Consider the following 21,697-nt stretch of genomic DNA (forward strand, 5'->3'; position numbering starts at 1 on the left):
CACCTCATAAAAGAGCCTCATTAGGCCTGAGACAGCAAGTCTCTAGCCTGACAGCCCCACGGGCTGAGTCAACATTTGTCATACGCACGTCCCCTCCCACCTCTGGGGATCTCACCTTGGCAGCCCAGTTAATGAGCCAGGTTGGAATCTGGCCACCCGGGTTATCGAAGTAATACATGAAAACTAGAGGGGAAAAGAAAGGAGAATTCAGAAGGAAGAAAAAAGAGAAGGACACAGCAATGACCCCCGCGAACATTCCTCCTTCATATTCAGGCCCAGAAAGTAAGGACGGAGGGAACACATGATTCAGGTGAGTCCTCTCCCCTGCCTCGTCCTACGGGATATTTCTATATAAACATTTTTGAAAACACAGCCACAGGCACATCTTGCTGCGATTTATTAAACACCTGGCAAGTGCTAGACACTAGGAGGCAGTCTCTCATTTCATTTTTTCTCTTACTACTTATCCTAACAATCCTAAAGAATTGGTAAAATTCCAATTATAATCCCAGTTTATTACTGATAAAGTGGAGCCTCAGAAAAGCCAGGTGACATGTCCAAGGTGCTAGATCTACGAGCCTCAGAACTACGGTTCAGATGTCGCCTCAGACGCAAGGCCACATTCATTCCAGCGGAGCAGCTGGCTGCAGGCCGCTGTCTGCCCACAGCTTTTCTCCCTGTACTGGAACTCAAGGCAGGCAGGGCCTGAGCGTCTGGGTTTCTGCCAATTGGGAGCTGCAGCCACACAGACAGTCCTGCCGGCCCTCTTGCCCACCCCGAGGCCTGGCCTATGAGCCACAGGACCAGCCTGACATGAATTTCCATACCGCTGGTTTACTTGGATGCGCTGATTGCACCTGGACAACAAAGAGTCAGTACAGAATGCACTGAGTCAGAGTTAGACACCCACCTCGCTCTGTAGCCCAGTGTCTGGGGGTGAATTGAGTCTCTCCCCAGCTGTGGAGCCCGTCTGTTTTGCACCCACACCCATTCTCTGACCTCAGGGGGCAAGCTGCGTGCACTGTACATGCCTCGCAATCAGCACGGCCGTCACCTGCGTGACCCTGACCCTGACCCTCCACCCACATGGTCCCGTCTTTACCTTTGCTCCCCTTCCTGCCATCACTTGTGATCGCCAGTCTCTGCTTGTACTGCTTCACCCGGACCACACCGGACCGCTGGGGAAACTGCGAATGGGAGGTGCTCTGGGCCAGGACCACGTAGACCTTCTGCTCTTCCACATGCAGATCTCGCCGCTCCCGGACGTAGACATACTGTACCGCTGGTCAAGGCATGACATCCACGCCAGCATTTCAGACAGGCAGAAGGAAAGCCCCACAGGCTGAAGACAAGGGAGGTGACTCAGTTCCTCCCACTTGGCTCTGGCTCCCTGGCGCTGTTACTTCACTTACCTGCCCTGTCTCCCCAAATGCACTGCAAGATTGTGCCTCATGCCACCCGGTATTCTCATCTGAGAGCACGCTTCACCTCCTGTGCAGGATTCTCTCATGCTTTCAAGCTTTTCATTAGGCAGGAAAACCACTCCCGTCTCCAGGAAGGCACTATGAGATCTCAGAGGATTGCTCACTAATCTGCTGTGAGATCCTGGCTTAGTTACTCAACCTTTCTGAGGCTGTTTCCCTATGTAGGAACAGGGGGCAACAATGCCCAGCAGGCAGCCTTGTGGGGGCATTAGGGAAACATTGGAGCAGAAGAAGCAGTTAATAAACAATGGAGTCATTTCTTCTCGTCCTGTCCTCCCCCAGAGCTCTAATTAGAGACCTCTATGCACAGAGGACGGTTGAGCAATCTTACTCACACCTGGTGATCACAGGAAATCTGTGAGTACCTGAATATCTAGAGGCAGAAGTCCTCTCTGGGTTAACACTGGTTCATCAAGAATCACAAAGCCATTTCATCTCAACGAACACAACAACCACTATATCTATGGCACGATTCAAGGAAGATCATTAAATTCTAAGAAGCAGTAAGAGTCGCCACTCACCGAGCCCTTTCTATGTCATAAGCATCAGGTGCTTTAAGATAGCATCAGTCTTGATCCTGAGAAAGTCCCTGCTGAGTCTGGTGTAAGTATCTCCATCTTCCAGGTGACAAAATTGAGGCTCAGAGAGGTAAAGGGACTCACCAGAGATCCCACAGCCCAGCTGAAGTGATGGAACCTGAATTTGAACCCCGATCTGGCTCCAAAACCTAGCCAGCCTTTCATAACTGGACGGGGCTCAACTCTTTAAAGTGTTCATTATACTCTCAAATGGTAGAATTTTAGGTTTCACACTACAGAGAATGAAAAGCCCAAATCAATAAAAAAAATCACTCTAAGGCAATTACACCCACTATAACAGCAACAACCACAACCCCATCTCACCTCAGCGTCTCTACAGCACCCACAGTTGTCCCACCCTCCCTCAGGCACCCTGCAGGACGGCCATTGGCCCTGCTCTCTACATACTGATGAGTGAAGTTCTTAAATGTCTTAGGGAAGAAACGATGTTGCTTTGGCCCTGGCTTTCCTCTCTCCCAAGCCTTTTACTTTTTCCTTGCAGCAAATATTGTCCCACTCTCTCCCACAACTTGCTCAGCTCATGCGACAGTCATCACCTGATGCTCCATTGAGGAAAGTTTAACTCAATTAAAATTTGTCAGTGGTCTTTGTGGGTTGGAAGGTCCAGTGTGTCATAAAGCCTGTGACTGGGGAACCACCAGTTCCCTGAGGCCCAGAGAAATGAAGGGCCTTTTCCAAGGTCACACAGCAAACCAGGGAATGTATTCACACTCAACCTGGGATCTTTTGCTCCAAAACTAATATTTTTTTCCACGGCACCATTCTCTGTTATAAAAAATTTAACAACTCTTATTGGAGAGACATATGTGCCTATACAAAGACCAAGAAACTCATTATGGGATTGCACGCCATTGGAGAGCCAATAAAATAGGACTTCAAGGAGCCCCAGGTGTCCACTCCTGGGAATACCTACCCAGCAGTGTCACTGTGAGGTCAGAGCAGTGGATTGTGCCCCGGTCAAGATCACCATCTCTGGGACAGCCGGACCTGAGTCCTGCATCTGCTTCTGTCACCCACTAGCTGTATGAACCTGAGCAAAGTTCTGGACATCTCTTTGCCTCAGTTTCCTTAACTTTGAAATGGGGATGATGATGCCTAACTAACACAGTTATTGGCAGGATTAGAGAAAATCCAAGGGATTAAGTAATACATGATTTGTTGAAATATATAGCATGTGTATACAAACTATCTAGTAGCATGTGAGAACTATGCCAAGAAATAAACTCTTATGGAGTTTATAATCTAGTTGGGGCCAGGGTACACACATATATTTAGACACAAAAACACAAAAACCATACACAGAAAACACACCCACATGCTCCCTCTCTTTCTAGAGAAAGATTACGGAGGAACACAGAGACTTGTGGAATGTTAGAGCTAGGAAAGATCCCCACCATCATCTACTTCAGTGGTTTCCGAACTTTCTTTAAGTCCACAGATCCTTTGTTCCATTCAGGATGTAAAATACTTAGCTGCTGCCATTGACGAGGACGCTAAAGGAGTCGAAAACTTGCCTATCAGTCACCCTACCCCCATCTGCCCACCCAGCAAATTCCCATCCCACCCTCCCAGGCTGGTCCTGAGCAGGCTTCCTGGAACCTTGGAGCGCCAGCAAAAACTCCCCACATCCCATTCAACTGCTTTGTCTCATAAATGAGGAAACTGAGGGGAAGAAACATACACCCAGAATCCAGAGCCAAGAGTCAAGGAGGGACCACTGTGGGGTCAATAAAACAGGAAGTGAGATGGGGGAGCTGGAAATGTGGGGGCCTGAGTTCCCCTGTCAGTCACTAACCACCTGTATGAACGCTTCTGTCACTTTACCTCTCTGGGTCCCCCCCTTTCTCCTCTATAGCTTGAAGGAGCATATTAAACATTCCTTATAAAAAGTTCTTTCCAGGTCCCCAATTCTGTGGCCCAGCAATTTCAAGCCCTAGAAAACTTCTCAGGAAAGTAGGAGCTGCCCTCCAGTGACCACAATTGCAGGATGCTCCACGTTGTCAGGCCCAAAAAGCAGGCTCTGAGATCTCTGAAAGCCACACAAGATGCAACAGCTTCAGCAGATGCTTCTGCAGAATCAAAGACAATGTTGCCATGCCTGCTGGACATGCCACCATTGGGCGATGGGCCAAGGGCATAGAAACACTTAGAAAGGCGAGTAGCGGTGAACTTGGGCAAGGATACATCTCTGTTGGACATGAGAGTAGGGTATCTCACTTGCCAGTAGACCACGGCCTGTCCGTTGCATCGTCTCTCATAGAGTTCTAAGGAGAATAAAAGAAGTTAATGTATCTGGAAGCCTCTTTGGCTTCAGTTAAAAAGAAGCCTAGATATAATGACGCCGTAGGGTATAAAAAACCACTAACTCGTGGGGCACAAAATTCTAGAACAGTCAGACAGATTCATTACTACTGAGAGCTTCTTGCCTGAAGGCAGAGTCTAGAAAATAGAAAAATACAGTAAAAATAAAAGAACGCAACGAAACGTGTCCATCGTATATCTCAAACAACATTTTCAGATAGAATGCAAGAAACAAAATCAGGCACCCAAAAACAAATTTTCAGGTTTTAATTCAGAGTAGCCACCAGATGTCAGTAGAGTACCAATAGTTTTGCTTTTGAGAACTTTCTTCCTTCTTTAGATTTCCTGACACATTACAGCTAGCCTGGGACCAAGTCACCCAGTCTAGTGTGTTCAGCGGGGAGATCAAGGTCCCAGAGAGGGCAGTGTCCTTCCTAAACAGCTAGAAAGTGGCATAACTGTGGCTAACCCTTGGAGGGGTTAGCAGCCAGCTCTTGGAGGGAGACAGCAAAGGAATTCAATGACATGCGCACCCTCTGACCCCAAGCTGTGCAGTAAGCTTCTAAGTACTTAGAGAAGGAGCCCAGCCAAGGCTGCTAAAGTAACCAAGAGAGTCCCTTGAGGAGATGTTGATGCGGGAAATGTATTACTTAATTCAGCTTTTGAAAGAAAATCTATCAGAAGCAGACCATGGATTAAAGAGCTGGCCGGCCCATTGGTGCCACATGAGGCTGAAGACAGCCCTTGAAAGGAAGGAAAGGAGGGGACATCTGTTGCTTTTGCATGCCTAATATTGACTCTCCCCTTCTTGGACCAGCATCTTAATTCTCCTTCAGGACATCACCCTTCCCGTCCTTCTTGTGGTTTAAGTAAGACTGACTCGACCCGAATTGCAGAGCTGGGCAAACGAGCATGACGTGCCCAGGGTGATTAGCTCAGGGAGGGTACATCTGGCCAGGGTCTTAGCTTGCCACTCTAAAAAGTTGAAGCCAAAAAGTGGCTTAGTAAAGGCTCTCATATAGCTCACAGAATATCTAGGAGGACCAGAGTTAAGCTTAGAACCTCAGGATTGTTCCAGAGAAGTCAAACTGCTGCTGCCACTGGACCAGACACCACAGCGTGAACTGTTGATGCTGCGTACTGAACATCAGAGGCTCTGCCACTGCTTCCCCCAAGGTCAGATGCCTTCGCCGTGACCGTGACCGGAAAATGGATTTTTGCATGTTGCCCACTTCCTCACGTTGCTTTCTCCCAAGCTGAAGCCACATGTACCTCTTTTTGTCAAGGTCTATATCACAAGACTGAACCATGACTGCTAGGGAGCCTGCAACAGAGAACATCTGGCTTCTCCCTTGAATGGATAAGCATCACAATTCCCCCAGATAGGAAGGGTATTTGAAAACACTAAGCAACCCAAAACGGTGACAAACGTCCACAGGTAATGAGCACATGATGCTGAGGCGCTGAGAGCCAAACCTGGGACTGTGGCTGTCACTAATACGAAAGTGGAAGTCTCGTTCCTGTTCCTTTATGATTAGAATATAAGCTTGGATCTTCTGGCCCCATGGAGTTTTCAATGTCATGAACAAATAAATTCTTTTTTCTCTTCTTACACTGGCATTTGTTAGCTTTTTGCTACTTGCAACCAAGAGTCCTGACTATAGCCAGGGTCTCCAGTTCACGTTCCCCTGGGCTGGCTCCATAGTTCTATTCCACTGTGATGGAGAGGGCAGAGGCCACTCCAGCTCTAAGTGGCAGAAGGATTCCCTATTTTATGCCTTTCATAACACTCCATCACTTAGAGGGTGAAATCTAACTGTAGCCTGGTGGCCAGGCTGGGCCCTGGGATCTGGACACTCCTCCCACCCCAGCTCCAGAGTCTGCTACCCAACAAACCAGCAACAACAACCTGCTCACAGTGTTTGAATATATCATGCTGTTTCGTGCCTTCCTCACCTTACTCATGCTGTTCCCTGGGCCTCGAACGCCTTTACACAACTCATCCCCACACCCTCTCGCCTCCTCGCATACATGTATTCCTGTTGTTTATTTGCTTTATAAACTTTTCTTATAAACGTTTATGTTTTAAAATAATTGAGTAGTTTAAACTATTATGTTTTATAAACTTTTATAAAACAAAGCTTGGACACCACCTCCTCCAAGAAGACTTCCACGAGGAGCGAGGTGTATGGGACGATAACAAACTTACAGTGAGAACAAATTATCCCTCAGAGCAAACTGGAGAGTAGCTCTAAGAGCATGCAAGGAGCAAGTCCTAGGAGGAGCAAAGGCACATGTCAGCCCAGCTCTTAAGACTTTCCTGCCAAAATGAAAAGGGAAGCATAATATAGTAAAGATTAAACCTGTCGCTTTCTACTGGCTGAAATAAATAACAATAGATTCTACGTTCTAATTGAGTTTTTAAAAATAGTAGGTGTCACTTACCTTCAACATTTTGGTCCCACTGTTTTCTGTAGTCTAGGTCCATATAGACATCTATGAGCAGAGCCGGTGGGCAATCCTTCAGAGTTCCAAAGACTTTATACGTATAGAGTCCAGTCTCCTGTAAAAATAGAATAGGCAAAAACAACCTATTAATTCCCAAGTTGACAGACAGCTGGATTACACGCATATGAAAAACAGCTGCTCATGCATCACCATTTATTGAGAGCCTCCTCTGTGGTCTTGGTGACACAATGGTGAAAAAACAGATGAGTCCCCAGCTCTCCTGGGTCTTATATTTGGCTGTAGGCATTGGTTGTGGTGATATCTATAAACACTATCCAGGTAAGCTGAATAGGATATAAGAAGGGTTGTGTCATAAATGCTGCCTGCTTTGGGGCAGGGGGCAGAGGGGTGGCATCCTACATAATCAGGTGGTCAGGAAAGGCCTCTATGAGGGATAGCATTTATCAGAATATGTTGTTCTAAATATTACAAGGAGCCAGCCATGGGAAGATGAGCAAAGCCCCTTCCTGGAGGGGGAAGGCCCCCAGGTTGGTGGATTAGAATGCTCAAAGAATAGAAAGTCAGGGGTCTGGAGACTGTGGATGAGGGAGTGTGGTAGGAGCTGAGGTCAGAGAGGTAGGGGAGGCCAGGCCCCAAAGGGCTTTGCAAACCAGGGTAAGGGGTAAAGATTTTGTCCTAACTGCTATGGAAAACTAATACATGACTTTAAACAGGGGATGGCTTTAAATAGAAGAATGACTTTAAAAAGATGACTCTTGCTGTTTTGTCAAAAATAGATCATAATGGAGCAAGGAGATGGTTTAGAAGACCAGTCCAGATAAGACATGATGGTGACTCAAGAAGGGAGGTAACAATAGTGATGGAGAGAAGTCAGTGATTTAGGGACATACTTTGGAAGTAAAGCCAACAGGAAGAGCTGACAGATATGCTGTGGGGAAAGAGAAAGCAAAGGAATGAGGATAACAGTTAAAACCTTTGCTTAACAACCAGGTAGATGGGGGCTCTATTTTCTAAGACAGAGAAAACTTGGGGAGAGGAGATTTGTGGGGTGTGGAGTAATCAAGAGTTCTACTTTGAGCAAGTTGAGTTTGAGATGCTTACTGAACACTGAAGTAGGGGTGTCATATAGGCAGCTAGCATTCAGAGGACAGATAACTATTTTAGTTATCCACAGGGCATAATGAAACCCAACACATTGTTGTGTCAATTCCAAGACAGAATTTTTCATAATTGCTTCTTTTTATGTAAAGGACTCATGTATAAAGGAATGGGAAGGGGGAAAGAACACCAGCTTCAAATCATATGAGTCCCTTTTATGCATAAGAAGACCATTTCTAGATTCCAAAATACAACACGAGAATTCCCTGGTTTTCATGTTAAGCCACATCCTTGTCTGTAAGGGCTCTGGGCTAGAGTTGGCCACACTACACATCTCACTCTCTGTTCACTGGTAAATAACTATTCCTGACCTTCACTATTAGGATGAAACCAATGGCTCTTAGATTAGTTTCAATGCAAAGGCAAACAAACAAAAATGAAGCTTTTAGATGGACTCATTCTTCCATGTGCTAATGCAATGTAATTGGCTAATCGAACATGAATCGAGCCATCTTCTTAAACACCATGCCAGGGACTTATGTGAAGTCAAGGAGTAAACACGGTGAATCTTTCTAGAGATTCTCAGACTTCAAGGTCTCCTGGCTCAGGTGGCATAGCTCAAAGATAAATACATCCCAGGTTAGGAATTTCAGATGTATGTGAAAGTACCTGGAAAGCAATCGAAGGTAAAGTTGAAACTGAATTCATAAGGATTTTCCAGCTGTAAAAGTATGTGACTTTATGCCAAGGGTGTCCAACCATCCAATGACAAACTAGTAGGTCTGAACTTCTTAAGTGCCGTGCCACGGCTGCCCCAATAGAAGGGCAGACCTCGGAAAAAACACCTCCTTCTCCCGCCTGTCCCCTCCCCTCATGTTCACACAGGGAAGACATGAGGCTTCTACACCCCACACATGGACAACCACCATTTTAATCAGTTTTGAAAGAGATAAAATCAGCTCTCTGTTCAGGAATATTGTCACCCCATTTTCTACACATACTGAGCAAGAGAGAGATTTATGCATTGAGATGATTATCTCCCCAACCTTACATGAGTTAGCTTTGGTTATCTGGATAAATTAAGACAAACTGTTTCCTTAAACGGGTTCCCTTCCCCTCCTGAATGTAGTCACAGCCCTTTGTGACCTCAGTGCGATACATATCACAGAAAAGAAAAACAGAAAGCCCTCTAGGAAGAGAAAAATAGAATAACATGATTTACGTGAACACAGAAGAATGAACTATTGTGACAACTTCCTTTAAATACTCCCTTCGTGGCAGAACTGAGAAACACCAGGACTCCAGAGAAACAAAATGCTCGGTAACACCTTTCCTAGTCTATCAATAACATGTTCTTTTCAAGCACTGAACAGCCCCACCCAAACTCTTGGATCAAAGCAGTTTTTCACCCAATATTTCTTTTAAAAAAGGATCTCAGCAAACATAATCACATTTTTATTTGTCCTTAAAAAACTAAAGTGAATTTTTATAATTATAAAAATAATTCATATTCATTGTAGGAAAATTGGAAAATGCCAAAAAGAACAAAGAAAATAAAAATGGCATGTAACGCCATAATCCACAAATACCTATTGGTAATATAGGACATACTTCTTTTAAGGAAATAAATACTTCTATACTTTACAAAATGGGAATAATATGGTACAAACAGCTTATATCCTTATTTTTACCAATATTATACTGAGGCTATGGAGAAATGACATCTAATTTAATTATTCTCATAAGTTATTTCTTTTTCGAAATATTTTTTACAAATATAAACACTATTGGAATAATCTATCATTTCATATGGACCAACTTGGTCCATAATTTTAATTTTTTCATTAGGATAGCTTCCTTAGAGACAAATTTTCCGGTAAAGAGTATTAACATTTTAAGGTTCTCTATACTTTTAATAAACCTTTAAGAAAGTTTGTACCAATTTATACTCTAACCAGTTGCAACAGAGCATCTCACCAGGATTGGGCACCATTGTTTATATAAACAATTTGATAGGAAAAAACATAAATCTTAGCTTGATTTGGGCAAGGTTTTTATTAGCGACGTGCAAGATCTCTTTAAAATCAAAGATACTAAGTCTCGGCAACATTTGTTGAAGATATGTTTCTAAGTTGATTCACATTTCAATAAATGACTCCAAATAAGTTTACTCAAGAGGTTCTTGGCTTTTCCTGAAGCTCCTCCAGAAACAGAATAGCTCCATTTCTTTATCTAGAGTAAAACATGCTGCATACTTTTCTAATGCTCCGTTTATAGGACATTTCATCTCCTACACTTCAGATAGTAAAAGAATTATTTGATGGTAGAGAATCAGTCCATACCTTGTGTAGAATACAATTACTGGAAGAAATCGAAGATTTGGTATAGCATATACTCCTTTCTTGCTAAGAGAAGCCCTATGTAATGTCACAGCTAGTAACTTTCCTGGTCTCCTATGCAGGTAGAAGGAGCCAAATGACCCCTCCTTCCAGTTTTAAACACGGATGTTCGGAGCTGCAGCAGCTATTTTGTGATGAAGAGCGAACAAGCCTGGGAAGGCAGGAAAAAAAAGACTCAAAGACTTTCACTGGCATCATCGAGCAGCCAAACCAAAGCCAGCAACTGTTGATCTCGGAACTACTTGGTAGGTGAGAGAAATAAATCCCTCTTTGTTTAAGTCACTGTCAGTCCAGTTTTCTGCTATTGCCACTAAAAGCATTCCTAATTCATACTAGTCATCCTTCCTGACAATAATGTTACTTGAGTCCCGTAATCCAGGGAAACAGTGAAGGTTTAGAAATCCCCTACCCATTGTGCTCCAGAAAAGTTTATTGCAAAGAACCCCCATTCCCCACATGACTTCGATAAGACTCACAGATGCCCGCCTTGTTTACAGACGACAAGGCCAGACGCAGACCCTCTAAATTCCCTTTCGTTGCTTCGTAAATGATTAGCTGAACTGCTTATTCCCAGTGATCAATCAGAACAAGATGCTTGTGAACCAAACTGGTTAAACTTCTCTCCTTCTTCCAGGCCCCTAGACTTTGACTACCCTCAGCCTGAGCCAGCACGCAGTCCCTCCTGGGAACAGACTGGCCTCAGGTAGGATATTCTCCGATCTACTCTCCAATCCACCCACCTTTCATCCAACTTTCCCACACAACATTTCTAGCCTTGGTTATTCCCCTCTATAAAAGAAAAATTATTTTTGCCTGATTCTTGAGACACTCACAAATCTTACGGTCAAAGTGTTCTTCCTATTACAACAATTCCTCCCCCGACTTTGCAATAATCTTTTTGAACAGAAGTCTCTCTTTACCAAGTCCAGATTTGTTTTTTACTTGACATTAAAGTAGAAAAGCAGACTGACAGAATAATGCTCATAAGACTTAGGAACATTTACAAGGAACTATGATTGTGTGTAAATTCATTAAGACAGTACGGAAGTACATAAGCATTGCTAAAATGCATTGTCAAGGAAGAGAAGTAAGAGACAATGGACAATGTTAACGGACATTAAATAGTAGTTAATTTTGCAAAAGAGATATCTCAAACTCCACATACTCTGTCATAGGAAGTACCACCTCCTTCCACTAAGTAATTCAGAAAAATATTATAAACTTTCTAGAACCCACTATATCCTTGGCCCTGGGAAGAAATCAGGCAGAGCCATATATTTGGCTTTTCAGCTTGGAATGTGCTTCTCCTTGGTGATCAGTCAGTAGTCAATGCAACCACCACGTATTCTGACTTGAAGTTTTCCAATCACTTTGACCTGCCATAAACTCTTTCATTAATACTAGTAATTGTTTCTCTAAGCACAGTCCAGTTCCCAGTTTATATTCATTATCTCATGTAATCTTTAACATAGCCCTGTGACATAGACAGTGATATAGCTAGGGACATGGTCTAATCTCCCTCTTCATATGAGGAAAGGAAGCTCAGAGAGGTTGAACTACTTGTCAGAGTCCTACAGCTAGCACTGGAGACAGCCAAAAAGAGAGGGACCCTTCTACTGCCCAGAATGTCTCCTATTTAGTTCTACTTTCTCTGCACCTCTTCTTCAAAGCACAACCTAATGATTGTGGTAAAGAAGACCCACCACATAGGATCTTAGAACTGGAAGGGGCCTTAGACTCCTTATGCAAAAGATGGCAGTGACTTGCCAAGAGTCAGCCGATGATGCTGCTGGTGGCAAAGCCTGGATGGGAACCTGTTCCTTCTGATCCCCAAGCCAGTGCTCCTGCCCCAGACCAGCCAGGACGGACCTCCTACTGAGATGCTCCCCTGTGACCCTAAGCTTGATGTGTTTGTCCAACAGGCCTCAAAGTAGCTGAAAGAGATATTTTTTAGGTGCTGCTTCTGGGGAGTTCAGACAAGGACTGGGGGAAAGACAGGAATGGAGAAAGAATGAATATTATCACTTTCTTTTTTTTTCTCCCCAAAGATGTATATTTCAGTTGTGAATCCTTCTATGGGAGCCACTACCACAGCATGGCTACTGACAGACGAGTGGTGTGGTTTCCTGCCTGAGAACTGAAAGCAGCAGAGCATGACAAACTTTAACCACTTGGCCATCAGGGCTGGCTCTGAACATCATCACTTTCAACAGACAGTGCCATGCTGTCTGTCCATATGTTATTCCAAAGAATCATTTCAAAGAGCCTGTAGCCAGAAAATACAGCCTGGTGGTTACAGCATGGGCTCAGTCATAGCCCAGGTAGGGTCTAAGCTCCTCAACCCATTAGCCTTGCTTTCCTCAGCTGCAAAGTGGGTCTACCAGAGTTTCTGCCTAAGGGAATATCTATGAAGATCATACTAGATAATCCATCTAAAGTTCTTACCGTGGTACCTGGTACGTAATAAGTACTTAGTAACTATTAGGTATCATTTCCATTAATAAGATAGGTATGATGATCTTTTTCCAGATTAAAGAACTGAGTTTTCAAAACTGCAACATAATGCATATTTTTAGGGAAATTAACATCGATGGAATACTTGCTCTAAGTTGGGCACTGTGCTTGGCGATTAATGACCACAAAAATCCTGTGAAGTCAGCATTTCATCTCCACTTTATAAATGAAGAAATGTAGGTGGGGATGGAGGCATGGTTCAGCAATTTGCTACTGATATCATTAATTTTTGAGATGGTCTGTTATCATGGCTAACTTGTCTAAACACCAAGCTATTATATTTCTTAGCAATGGTGATTCAAATGCATAAGAAAACTGCAATGTCTTTGCAACTGCATTCATAGGGTTAAAAGATTTTGAGAAACTTCACTGCCTATAGGGCACTTATTTGTCCTAAGCAGAATAAATTCTGCAAGAGCTAAAATGTTTACATATGAGAAATGTCAAAATGTCATAATGTTTGCATTTGACATTTGTAATTCTCACAGAGGAGTAATCCCTGGCAGGACCCCCATTCCTCCTACCTGCCCCATCTGACCGGAGGAAGGCATTCCTCATTCTCTTCGATGTATGGTGTTTATCTGCATTTACATCACCAACCACAAGACAGCCTTGATGAATCACTTTTCTCTAATCCTGTAAAGGCACCCTTGAGTGTGCACTGAATTTTCTTTGCTGCACTGCCACTGGGAAGTATGTATCAAGACGGTGCAGAAAGACGTTGACTAAATCTGCTTTACTATTTTGGATCTCTCTATGAAAACATGGTAGGTCCAATCCCTTAGGATTGCAGACAGCTAGGTAAAATAATAAGGATAGCTAATACTTATTGAGTGCTTACTGAATACCAGTCACTGGGCTAATACTTTACATGTATTATTCCACCTAATCCACACAATGATCATACGAGGTCTGCACCATCAGTAAACCCATTCTTCAGACAAGGAAACTGAGGTTTGTAGAAGTTCTGAGAAATATCCAGAAAAGGCAGATCTACAGAGACAGGAAGCAGATTGGTGGTTGTCTGAGAACAGGGAGTGACTGTGAACAGGCAAGAGGTGTCATCTAGGGGTAACACAATGTCCCAAAATTAGATGGTAGTGAAGGCTGCATAACTCCATAAATTTACTAAAAATCATTGAATTCTACACTTAAAATGAGTGAATTTTATGGTATATAAATGATACCTCAGTAAAGCTGTTAAAATTAAAAAATGAGTTATGAAACTCATCCCACGTCAGACAAATAATGATGGCAGAACCTGGACTTGAAGCCAGTGATCTGACAATCGAGTGCACAGTCTAGGGTACTGCCTCCAAATTGCCACTGACCTCTCCAAACATCTCGTTAGACAAGTCATAAACTGTCTGGAGTGTGTATGGCTCTAGCTAGAGTGACCATATAGTTTATCATTCCAACTGGTACACTTCTGAGAGGGAAAGAGGTGTTGGGAAAATTTTCACCTGGACAACAGGTATAAACCAGGCCTGTGATGGGTATATGGGATATCTATACCCAGCTATAGCTCACAACCAAACACCATTTAACTTACTAGGTGCTTCAAAATGTATCCTCTCATTGGATCCCCATACAAATTTGGAAGAACAGAAATTATCTCTGCTTTAGAAATGAGGAAACTGAGACTCAGCTAGGGTCATAGGCTCATAAATCCTAAAATGACAAAGCAATTAAGCATAAAAACTATACTTTAGACCAGGGGTTGCCAAATCAGTAATGCTGGCTATTTTTGAACAGTCCACAAGATAAGAATGGTCTTTACATTTTTAAATGGTTAGATAAGTACCTACACAATATCCTCCATTTTGCCTCTTGGTCCACAAAGCCTAAAATATTTACTATTTGGCCCTTTATGGAAAAAGTATGATGATCCTTGCTTGAGACTATTGTGACCACCACTTCCAAAACACACAACCCAGGAAAACTCTGAATTACTATAGAGTTATATTGCAATTATACACATAAGAGAAGAATCTTCGTGGCACAAGCCCCAAATATATTTATATTTTAATTTGAATTACATAGGGGTTTACCATTTAAGCTCAGACCACTCTTCAAATCAAACCTGCCAACCCTGAGCATACCATACAGGATAAATACCAAAACATTTTAAATATATCACACTCAAACTCAGAAAAACAAAGAAAAAGAGAAAATCTTGAAAGAAGCTGTGGGGGAAGAGGGGACCACTTTACTTACAGAGGAACAAGGATGAGAATTACAGCAGACATCTCATCAGAAACAATTCATGCAAAAAGAAAGTGGAGTAAAATACATAATATATTGAAAGAAAAAAGCCACTGACCTAGAATTCTATATCCAATAAAACTGTCCATCAAAAGTGAAGGACAAATAAAAACTTTTTCAGACAAATAAAAACTGAAGGAATTCAGACCAAAGAATAGAGCAGAATCTAGAATGCTGTATTTAACACCTACACGTGAGAAAATCTCTCACAAAGGAAACGTATGTATCTAAACTCTAAATACAGACTTTTTCCCCACTATCACGTAGTTCTAGCTCCAAATATGATAAACTGGAGAAAATTAGGGTCATGTTTCTAACCATTCTTACTTCCTCAAGAAATATATAAAATTCAATTTTTTGTTGGCGGAGCAAAATGGCGGGGTGAGCTGACCCGTGATTCTCTCCCCTCCAAAATACAACAAAAGATTGGAAGAACTGAATTTCAGAGAATAAACATAATGCCAGCTCATTAGAAACCTACAATACCAAGAAGGCGGAGATCATAACCTTGCTTACACCTTCGGAGGCGCTGGAACGGTAGGAGAGAACATCGCTCCCTCCCCTAGAGTCTGTGATCTCTGCGGCGGGGGTCGGGAAGGAGCGGGGGAGGGGCCACGCGACCTGGGGATCATCCAGGACTCCTGCCGCTGATTCAGTGGAGACCCGCTAACGGGGGGAAAGCTTCCGTCCACAGGGACCCCATAAATCAAGGGCCTTGGGAGACCAGAGAACAGAACTGATCCGAACCCAGACCGGCGCGTGTGAGCAACACCCCTCCCCCGGAGCAAAGCCAGTGGGCGCAGCCATCTTGCCCCAAGGCAGAGAGCTAACATGCCGCTCTCGACCCCCATCTAGTGGCGACAGGCTGTAACTGCAACTGAATTCTACCACCATGAGAAAAAACCGCTCCTCTACCATCCAGCAATTTATAAAAGCCCCAGACCAGAAGGAAAACAATAAAGACACAGAATTAAGTCCTGAGGACTTGGAATTAGGTAAACTAAGTGATAACGAATTCAGAGCAGCTATAATCAAAAAACTCAATGAGGTAGAGAGAAAGATAGAGAAACAAGCCGAGTTCTGGAGTTACTTCACAAAAGAGAGTGAAATCATAAAGAACAATCAAACAGAATTACTTGAGATGAAAAACACAATGGACCAGATAAAACAGAATACGGATTCCCTGAATGCCCGTGTAGACAACATAGAGGAGAAAATTAGCATAATCGAGGATAGACAGGCTGAATGGCGCCAGACAGAGGAAGAAAGAGAACTAAGAATTAAAAAGAATGAGGAGAATCTCCGAGAGATAATGGATTCAATGAGGAGTAAGAACATAAGGATCAAAGGAATTCCCGAGAATATGGAAAAGGAAAATGGAGCAGAAAGTGTGCTTAACGAAATTATTGAAGAGAACTTCCCAAATCTAGGGATCAATGGAGAAATGTCTGTAGAGGAGGATTTTAGATCTCCTAGATTTGTCAATGTAAAAAGACCTACTGCAAGGCATATAGTAGTAAAGTTGGCAAATAGGAATGATAAGGAGAGAATACTCAGGGAAGTAAGGAAAAAAAAGAGAATAACCTATAAAGGAGCCCCTATCAGACTGTCAGCAGATTTCTCTACAGAAACCCTACAAGCTAGGAGAGAATGGAGTGATATATTCAAAGCTTTAAAGGATAAAAACCTTCAGCCAAGAATATTCTATCCAGCAAGAATTTCCTTCAGATATGAGGGAGAAATTAAATCTTTTCCAGACAAACAAAAGTTAAGGGAATTTGTAACTAAAAGCCCTCCATTACAAGAAATCCTCAAGAAGGCTCTCATACTTGAAAACAGAAAAAAGGGAGAAAGGGTACACAATCCACAGACTAGGGAGACCGATGGATAGAACCAGAACAGGATAGCAAATATTCAATTATAGCATTAGGGTAAAGGTAAGGAAACTACCAAAACAAGGACGATCTTAGCACTCTAACTACAAATTAATAAGACGAGTTGGAATAAAAAATGAAAATAATTATTTAGGAGGGGAAGAGCAAAGGGTCTAAATCAGTATTGGTCAAGTAGGTAAGAGACCACCAGAGAATAGACTATATTATACACGAGATTCTAAATACAAACTTCAAGGTAGACACTAAAATAAAGTACAGAACAGAGTCACAAATCATAAATAAGGAAAAATATAAGAAACCCAGCGTAAGAAATTGTAGTATTAAATGGGTAGTCTAAAGCACACAGGAAAAGAAACACAGGAAAACAAGATAATGAGCGACAGATTAACAGCATTAAGTCCACATGCATCAATAATCACTCTCAATGTAAATGGATTGAACTCTCCAATAAAAAGACACAGAGTGGCAAAATGGATTAAAGAACACGATCCAACAATTTGTTGCCTCCAGGAAACACACCTCAGCCCCAAGGACAAACACAGACTCAGGGTGAAGGGGTGGAGGACAATACTTCAAGCAAATAGCAAGGAAAAAAAGGAAGGTGTTGCAATTCTCATATCAGACCAAGTGGATTTCAAAGTAAGACAGGTAAAGAGAGACACAGAGAGACAATATATAATGATCAAAGGGACACTTCATCAAGAAGAAATAACGCTTATAAATATCTATGCACCCAACACAGGAGCACCAAGATTCATAAAGCAACTATTAACAGACCTAAAGGAAGATGTTAAAAACAACACAATAATAGTAGGGGACCTCAACACCCCACTCACATCAATGGACAGATCATCCAGACAGAAAATCAACAAGGAAATAGTGGAGCTAAATGAAAAACTAAAACAATTGTACTTAATAGACATATATAGATCACTCCACCCTGAAAGAGCTGAATACACATTCTTCTCAAGTGCACATGGAACATTCTCTAGGATAGACCATATGTTGGGAAACAAGGCAAGACTCTACAAATTTAAAAAAATTGAGATAATAACAAGCATCTTCTCAGATCATAGTGCTATAAGGCTAGAAATTAATTACAAGAAAAAAGCTGAGAAAGGCACAAAGATGTGGAGACTAAACAACACACCACTGAACAAGCAATGGATCATTGAAGAAATTAAAGAAGAAATAAAAAAATACCTGGAAACAAATGAAAATGATAGCATGCCATACCAACTCATATGGGATACAGCAAAAGCTGTATGAAGAGGAAAATTCATCGCAATACAGGCACATCTTAACAAACAAGAAAAATCCCAAATAAGCAAGCTTAAAGCACACCTAACTGAACTAGAGAAAAAAGAACAAATGAAGCCCAAAGTCAGCAGAAGGAGAGAAATAATAAAAATCAGAGCAGAAATAAATACTATTGAAACGAAAAAGGCAGTAGAAAGGATCAATGAGACAAAGAGCTGGTGTTTTGAGAAGATAAATAAAATTGACAAACCACTAGCCAGACTTACAAAGAAAAAAAGGGAGAAAGCTCAAATAAACAAAATCAGAAATAAGCGAGGAGAAATAACAACAGACTCTGCAGAAATACAACAGATTATAAGAGAATACTACAAAAAACTATATGCCAACAGAATGGATAACGTAGAGGAAATGGATAAATTCTTGGACTCCTACAATCTCCAAAGCTCACTCAAGAAGGGGCAGACAATTTGAACAGACCAATCACAAGGAAAGAGATTGAAACAGCAATCAAAAACATCCCAAAGAATAAAACCCCAGGACCAGATGGCTTTCCTGGGGAATTCTACCAAACTTTCAGAGAGGATTTAATACCTATCCTTTTCAAGCTATTCCAAAAAATTAGGGAAGATGGAATACTTCCTAACACATTCTATGAGGCCAACATCACGCTGATACCAAAACCTGACAAGGACACCACGAAAAAAGAGAACTACAGGCCAATATCACTGATGAACATAGATGCAAAAATTCTAAACAAAATTTTGGCAACCAGAATTCAGCAATTCATCAAAAGAATCATACATCAGGATCAGGTGGGATTCATACCAGGGACACAGGGATGGTTCAACATCCGCAAATCAATCAACGTGATACACCACATCAACAAACTGAGGAATAAAAACCACATGATCATCTCAATAGAGGCAGAGAAGGCATTTGACAAGATCCAACAGCCATTTATGATAAAAACTCTGAACAAAATGGGCATAGAAGGAAACTACCTCAACATAATAAAGGCCATATACGACAAACCCATAGCCAACATCATACTCAATGGGCAAAAACTGAACCCCATCCCCCTGAAAACAGGAATGAGACAAGGATGCCCTCTATCACCACTCTTATTTAACATAGTACTGGAGGTCCTGGCCAGAGCAATCAGGCAAGAAAAAGGAATAAAAAGAATCCAAATAGGGAGGGAAGAAGTGAAACTCTCACTGTTTGCAGACGACATGATCTTATATATAGAAAACCCCAAAGAATCCATTGGAAAACTGTTAGAAGTAATCAACAACTACAGCAAAGTTGCAGGGTATAAAATCAATTTGCATAAATCAGTAGCATTTCTATACTCCAGTAATGAACCAACAGAAAAAGAACTCAAGAATACAATACCATTCACAATCGCAACAAAAAGAATAAAATACCTTGGGGTAAATTTAACTAAGGAAGTGAAGGACCTATATAATGAAAATTACAAGGCCTTTCTGAGAGAATTGGATGATGACATAAGGAGATGGAAAGACATTCCATGTACATGGATTGGAAGAATAAACATAGTTAAAATGTCCATCCTATCTAAAGCAATCTACAGATTCAACGCCATCCCAATCAGAATCCCAATGACATTCTTTACAGAATTAGAACAAAGAATCCTAAAATTCATATGGGGCAACAAAAGACCCCGAATTTCTAAAGCAATCCTGAGAAAAAAGAACAAAACGGGAGGCATCACAATCCCTGACTTCAAAACATACTACAAAGCTACAGTAATCAAAACAGCATGGTACTGGTACAAAAACAGGTGCAGAGATCAATGGAACAGAATTGAAAGCCCAGAAATAAAACCACACATCTATGGACAGCTTATCTTTGACAAAGAAGCTGAGGGCATACAATGGAGAAAAGAAAGTCTTTTCAACAAATGGTGCTGGGAAAACTGGAAAGCCACATGTAAAAGAATGAAAATTGACCATTCTTTTTCACCATTCACCAAAATAAATTCAAAATGGATTAAAGACCTAAAGGTGAGACCTGAAACCATAAGGCTTCTGGAAGAAAACGTAGGCAGTACACTCTTTGACATCAGTATTAAAAGGATCTTTTCAGACACCATGCCTTCTCAGAGAAGGGAAACAATAGAAAGAATAAACAAGTGGGACTTCATCAGATTAAAGAGCTTCTTCAAGGCAAATGAAAACAGGATTGAAACAAAAAAACAACCCACTAACTGGGAAAAAATATTTGCAAGTCATATATCTGACAAAGGCTTAATATCCATAATATATAAAGAACTCTCGCAACTCAACAACAAAACATCAAACAACCCAATCAAAAAATGGGCTGGAGACATGAACAGACATTTCTCCAAAGAAGATATACTGATGGTCAATAGGCACATGAAAAGATGCTCATCATCGCTGATCATCAGGGAAATGCAAATCAAAACTACACTAAGATATCACCTTACACCCGTTAGAATGACGAAAATACCTAAAACTAATAGCAACAAATGTTGGAGAGGTTGCGGAGAAAAAGGAACCCTCATACACTGCTGGTGGGAATGCAAACTGGTGCAGCCACTATGGAAAACAGTACGGAGATTCCTCAAAAAATTAAAAATAGAACTACCATACGATCCAGCCATCCCACTACTGGGTATTTATCCAAAGAACTTGAAGTCAGCAATCCCAAAAGTCCTATGCACCCCAATGTTTATTGCAGCACTGTTTACAATAGCCAAGACGTGGAAGCAACCTAAGTGTCCAGCAACAGATGAATGGATAAAGAAGATGTGGTACATATATACAATGGAATACTACTCAGCTGCAAAACAGAACAAAATCATTCCATTTGCAATAACATGGATGGACCTTGAGAGAATTATGTTAAGTGAAATAAGCCAGCGAGAGAAAGATAATCTGTGTATGACTCCACTCATATGAGGAATTTAAAATTATGGACTAAGAACAGTTTAGTGGATACCAGGGGAAAGGTGGGGTGGGGGGTGGGCACAAAGGGTGAAGTGGTGCACCTACAACATGACTGACAAACATTAATGTACAATTGAGATTTCACAACATTTTAACCTATCAATAACTCAATAAAAAAAATTTTTTTTTAAATTTTAAAAAAAGAAATATATAAAATTCAACTTTTTAGTGTGGTTTTTGGCAAATAAAATTTATTGAAGTGAAAAAAATTTAAAAAACTGAAGGAATTCAGCAGCAGCAGACTTACTCCAGAAGAAATGTTAAAAGAAGATTTTCAAGGAGAAAAAAGTCATATAGGTCAGAAACTCATATCTACATAACAGAAAAAGGGCCTGTTTCATTGTCTTAAAGCTTCTTGAAAGTATGAACTTTGTCTTATTCATCAGGTATCCCCAGGGCTTAGCACAATGCCAGGCACAC

General features: G+C 41.7%; 1 protein-coding gene across 1 annotated transcript in view; it reads right to left on the minus strand.

The window, feature by feature from the left end:
- Nucleotides 1-21,697, minus strand: part of LOC124247338 (phosphatidylcholine transfer protein-like) — a 37,921-nt gene that overhangs the window by 2,480 nt on the left and 13,744 nt on the right. Inside the window, exons 2-5 of the mRNA XM_046676493.1 lie at nt 6,830-6,947; nt 4,268-4,347; nt 1,103-1,274; nt 116-183 (exon numbers count right to left, since the gene is read on the minus strand). Coding sequence (XP_046532449.1) covers nt 116-183; nt 1,103-1,274; nt 4,268-4,347; nt 6,830-6,947 — 438 coding nt within the window. The remainder of the gene's footprint in view (nt 1-115; nt 184-1,102; nt 1,275-4,267; nt 4,348-6,829; nt 6,948-21,697) is intronic.

Source organism: Equus quagga, chromosome 11, assembly GCF_021613505.1.
Source record: "Equus quagga isolate Etosha38 chromosome 11, UCLA_HA_Equagga_1.0, whole genome shotgun sequence".
Taxonomy (NCBI): Eukaryota; Metazoa; Chordata; class Mammalia; order Perissodactyla; family Equidae; genus Equus; species Equus quagga.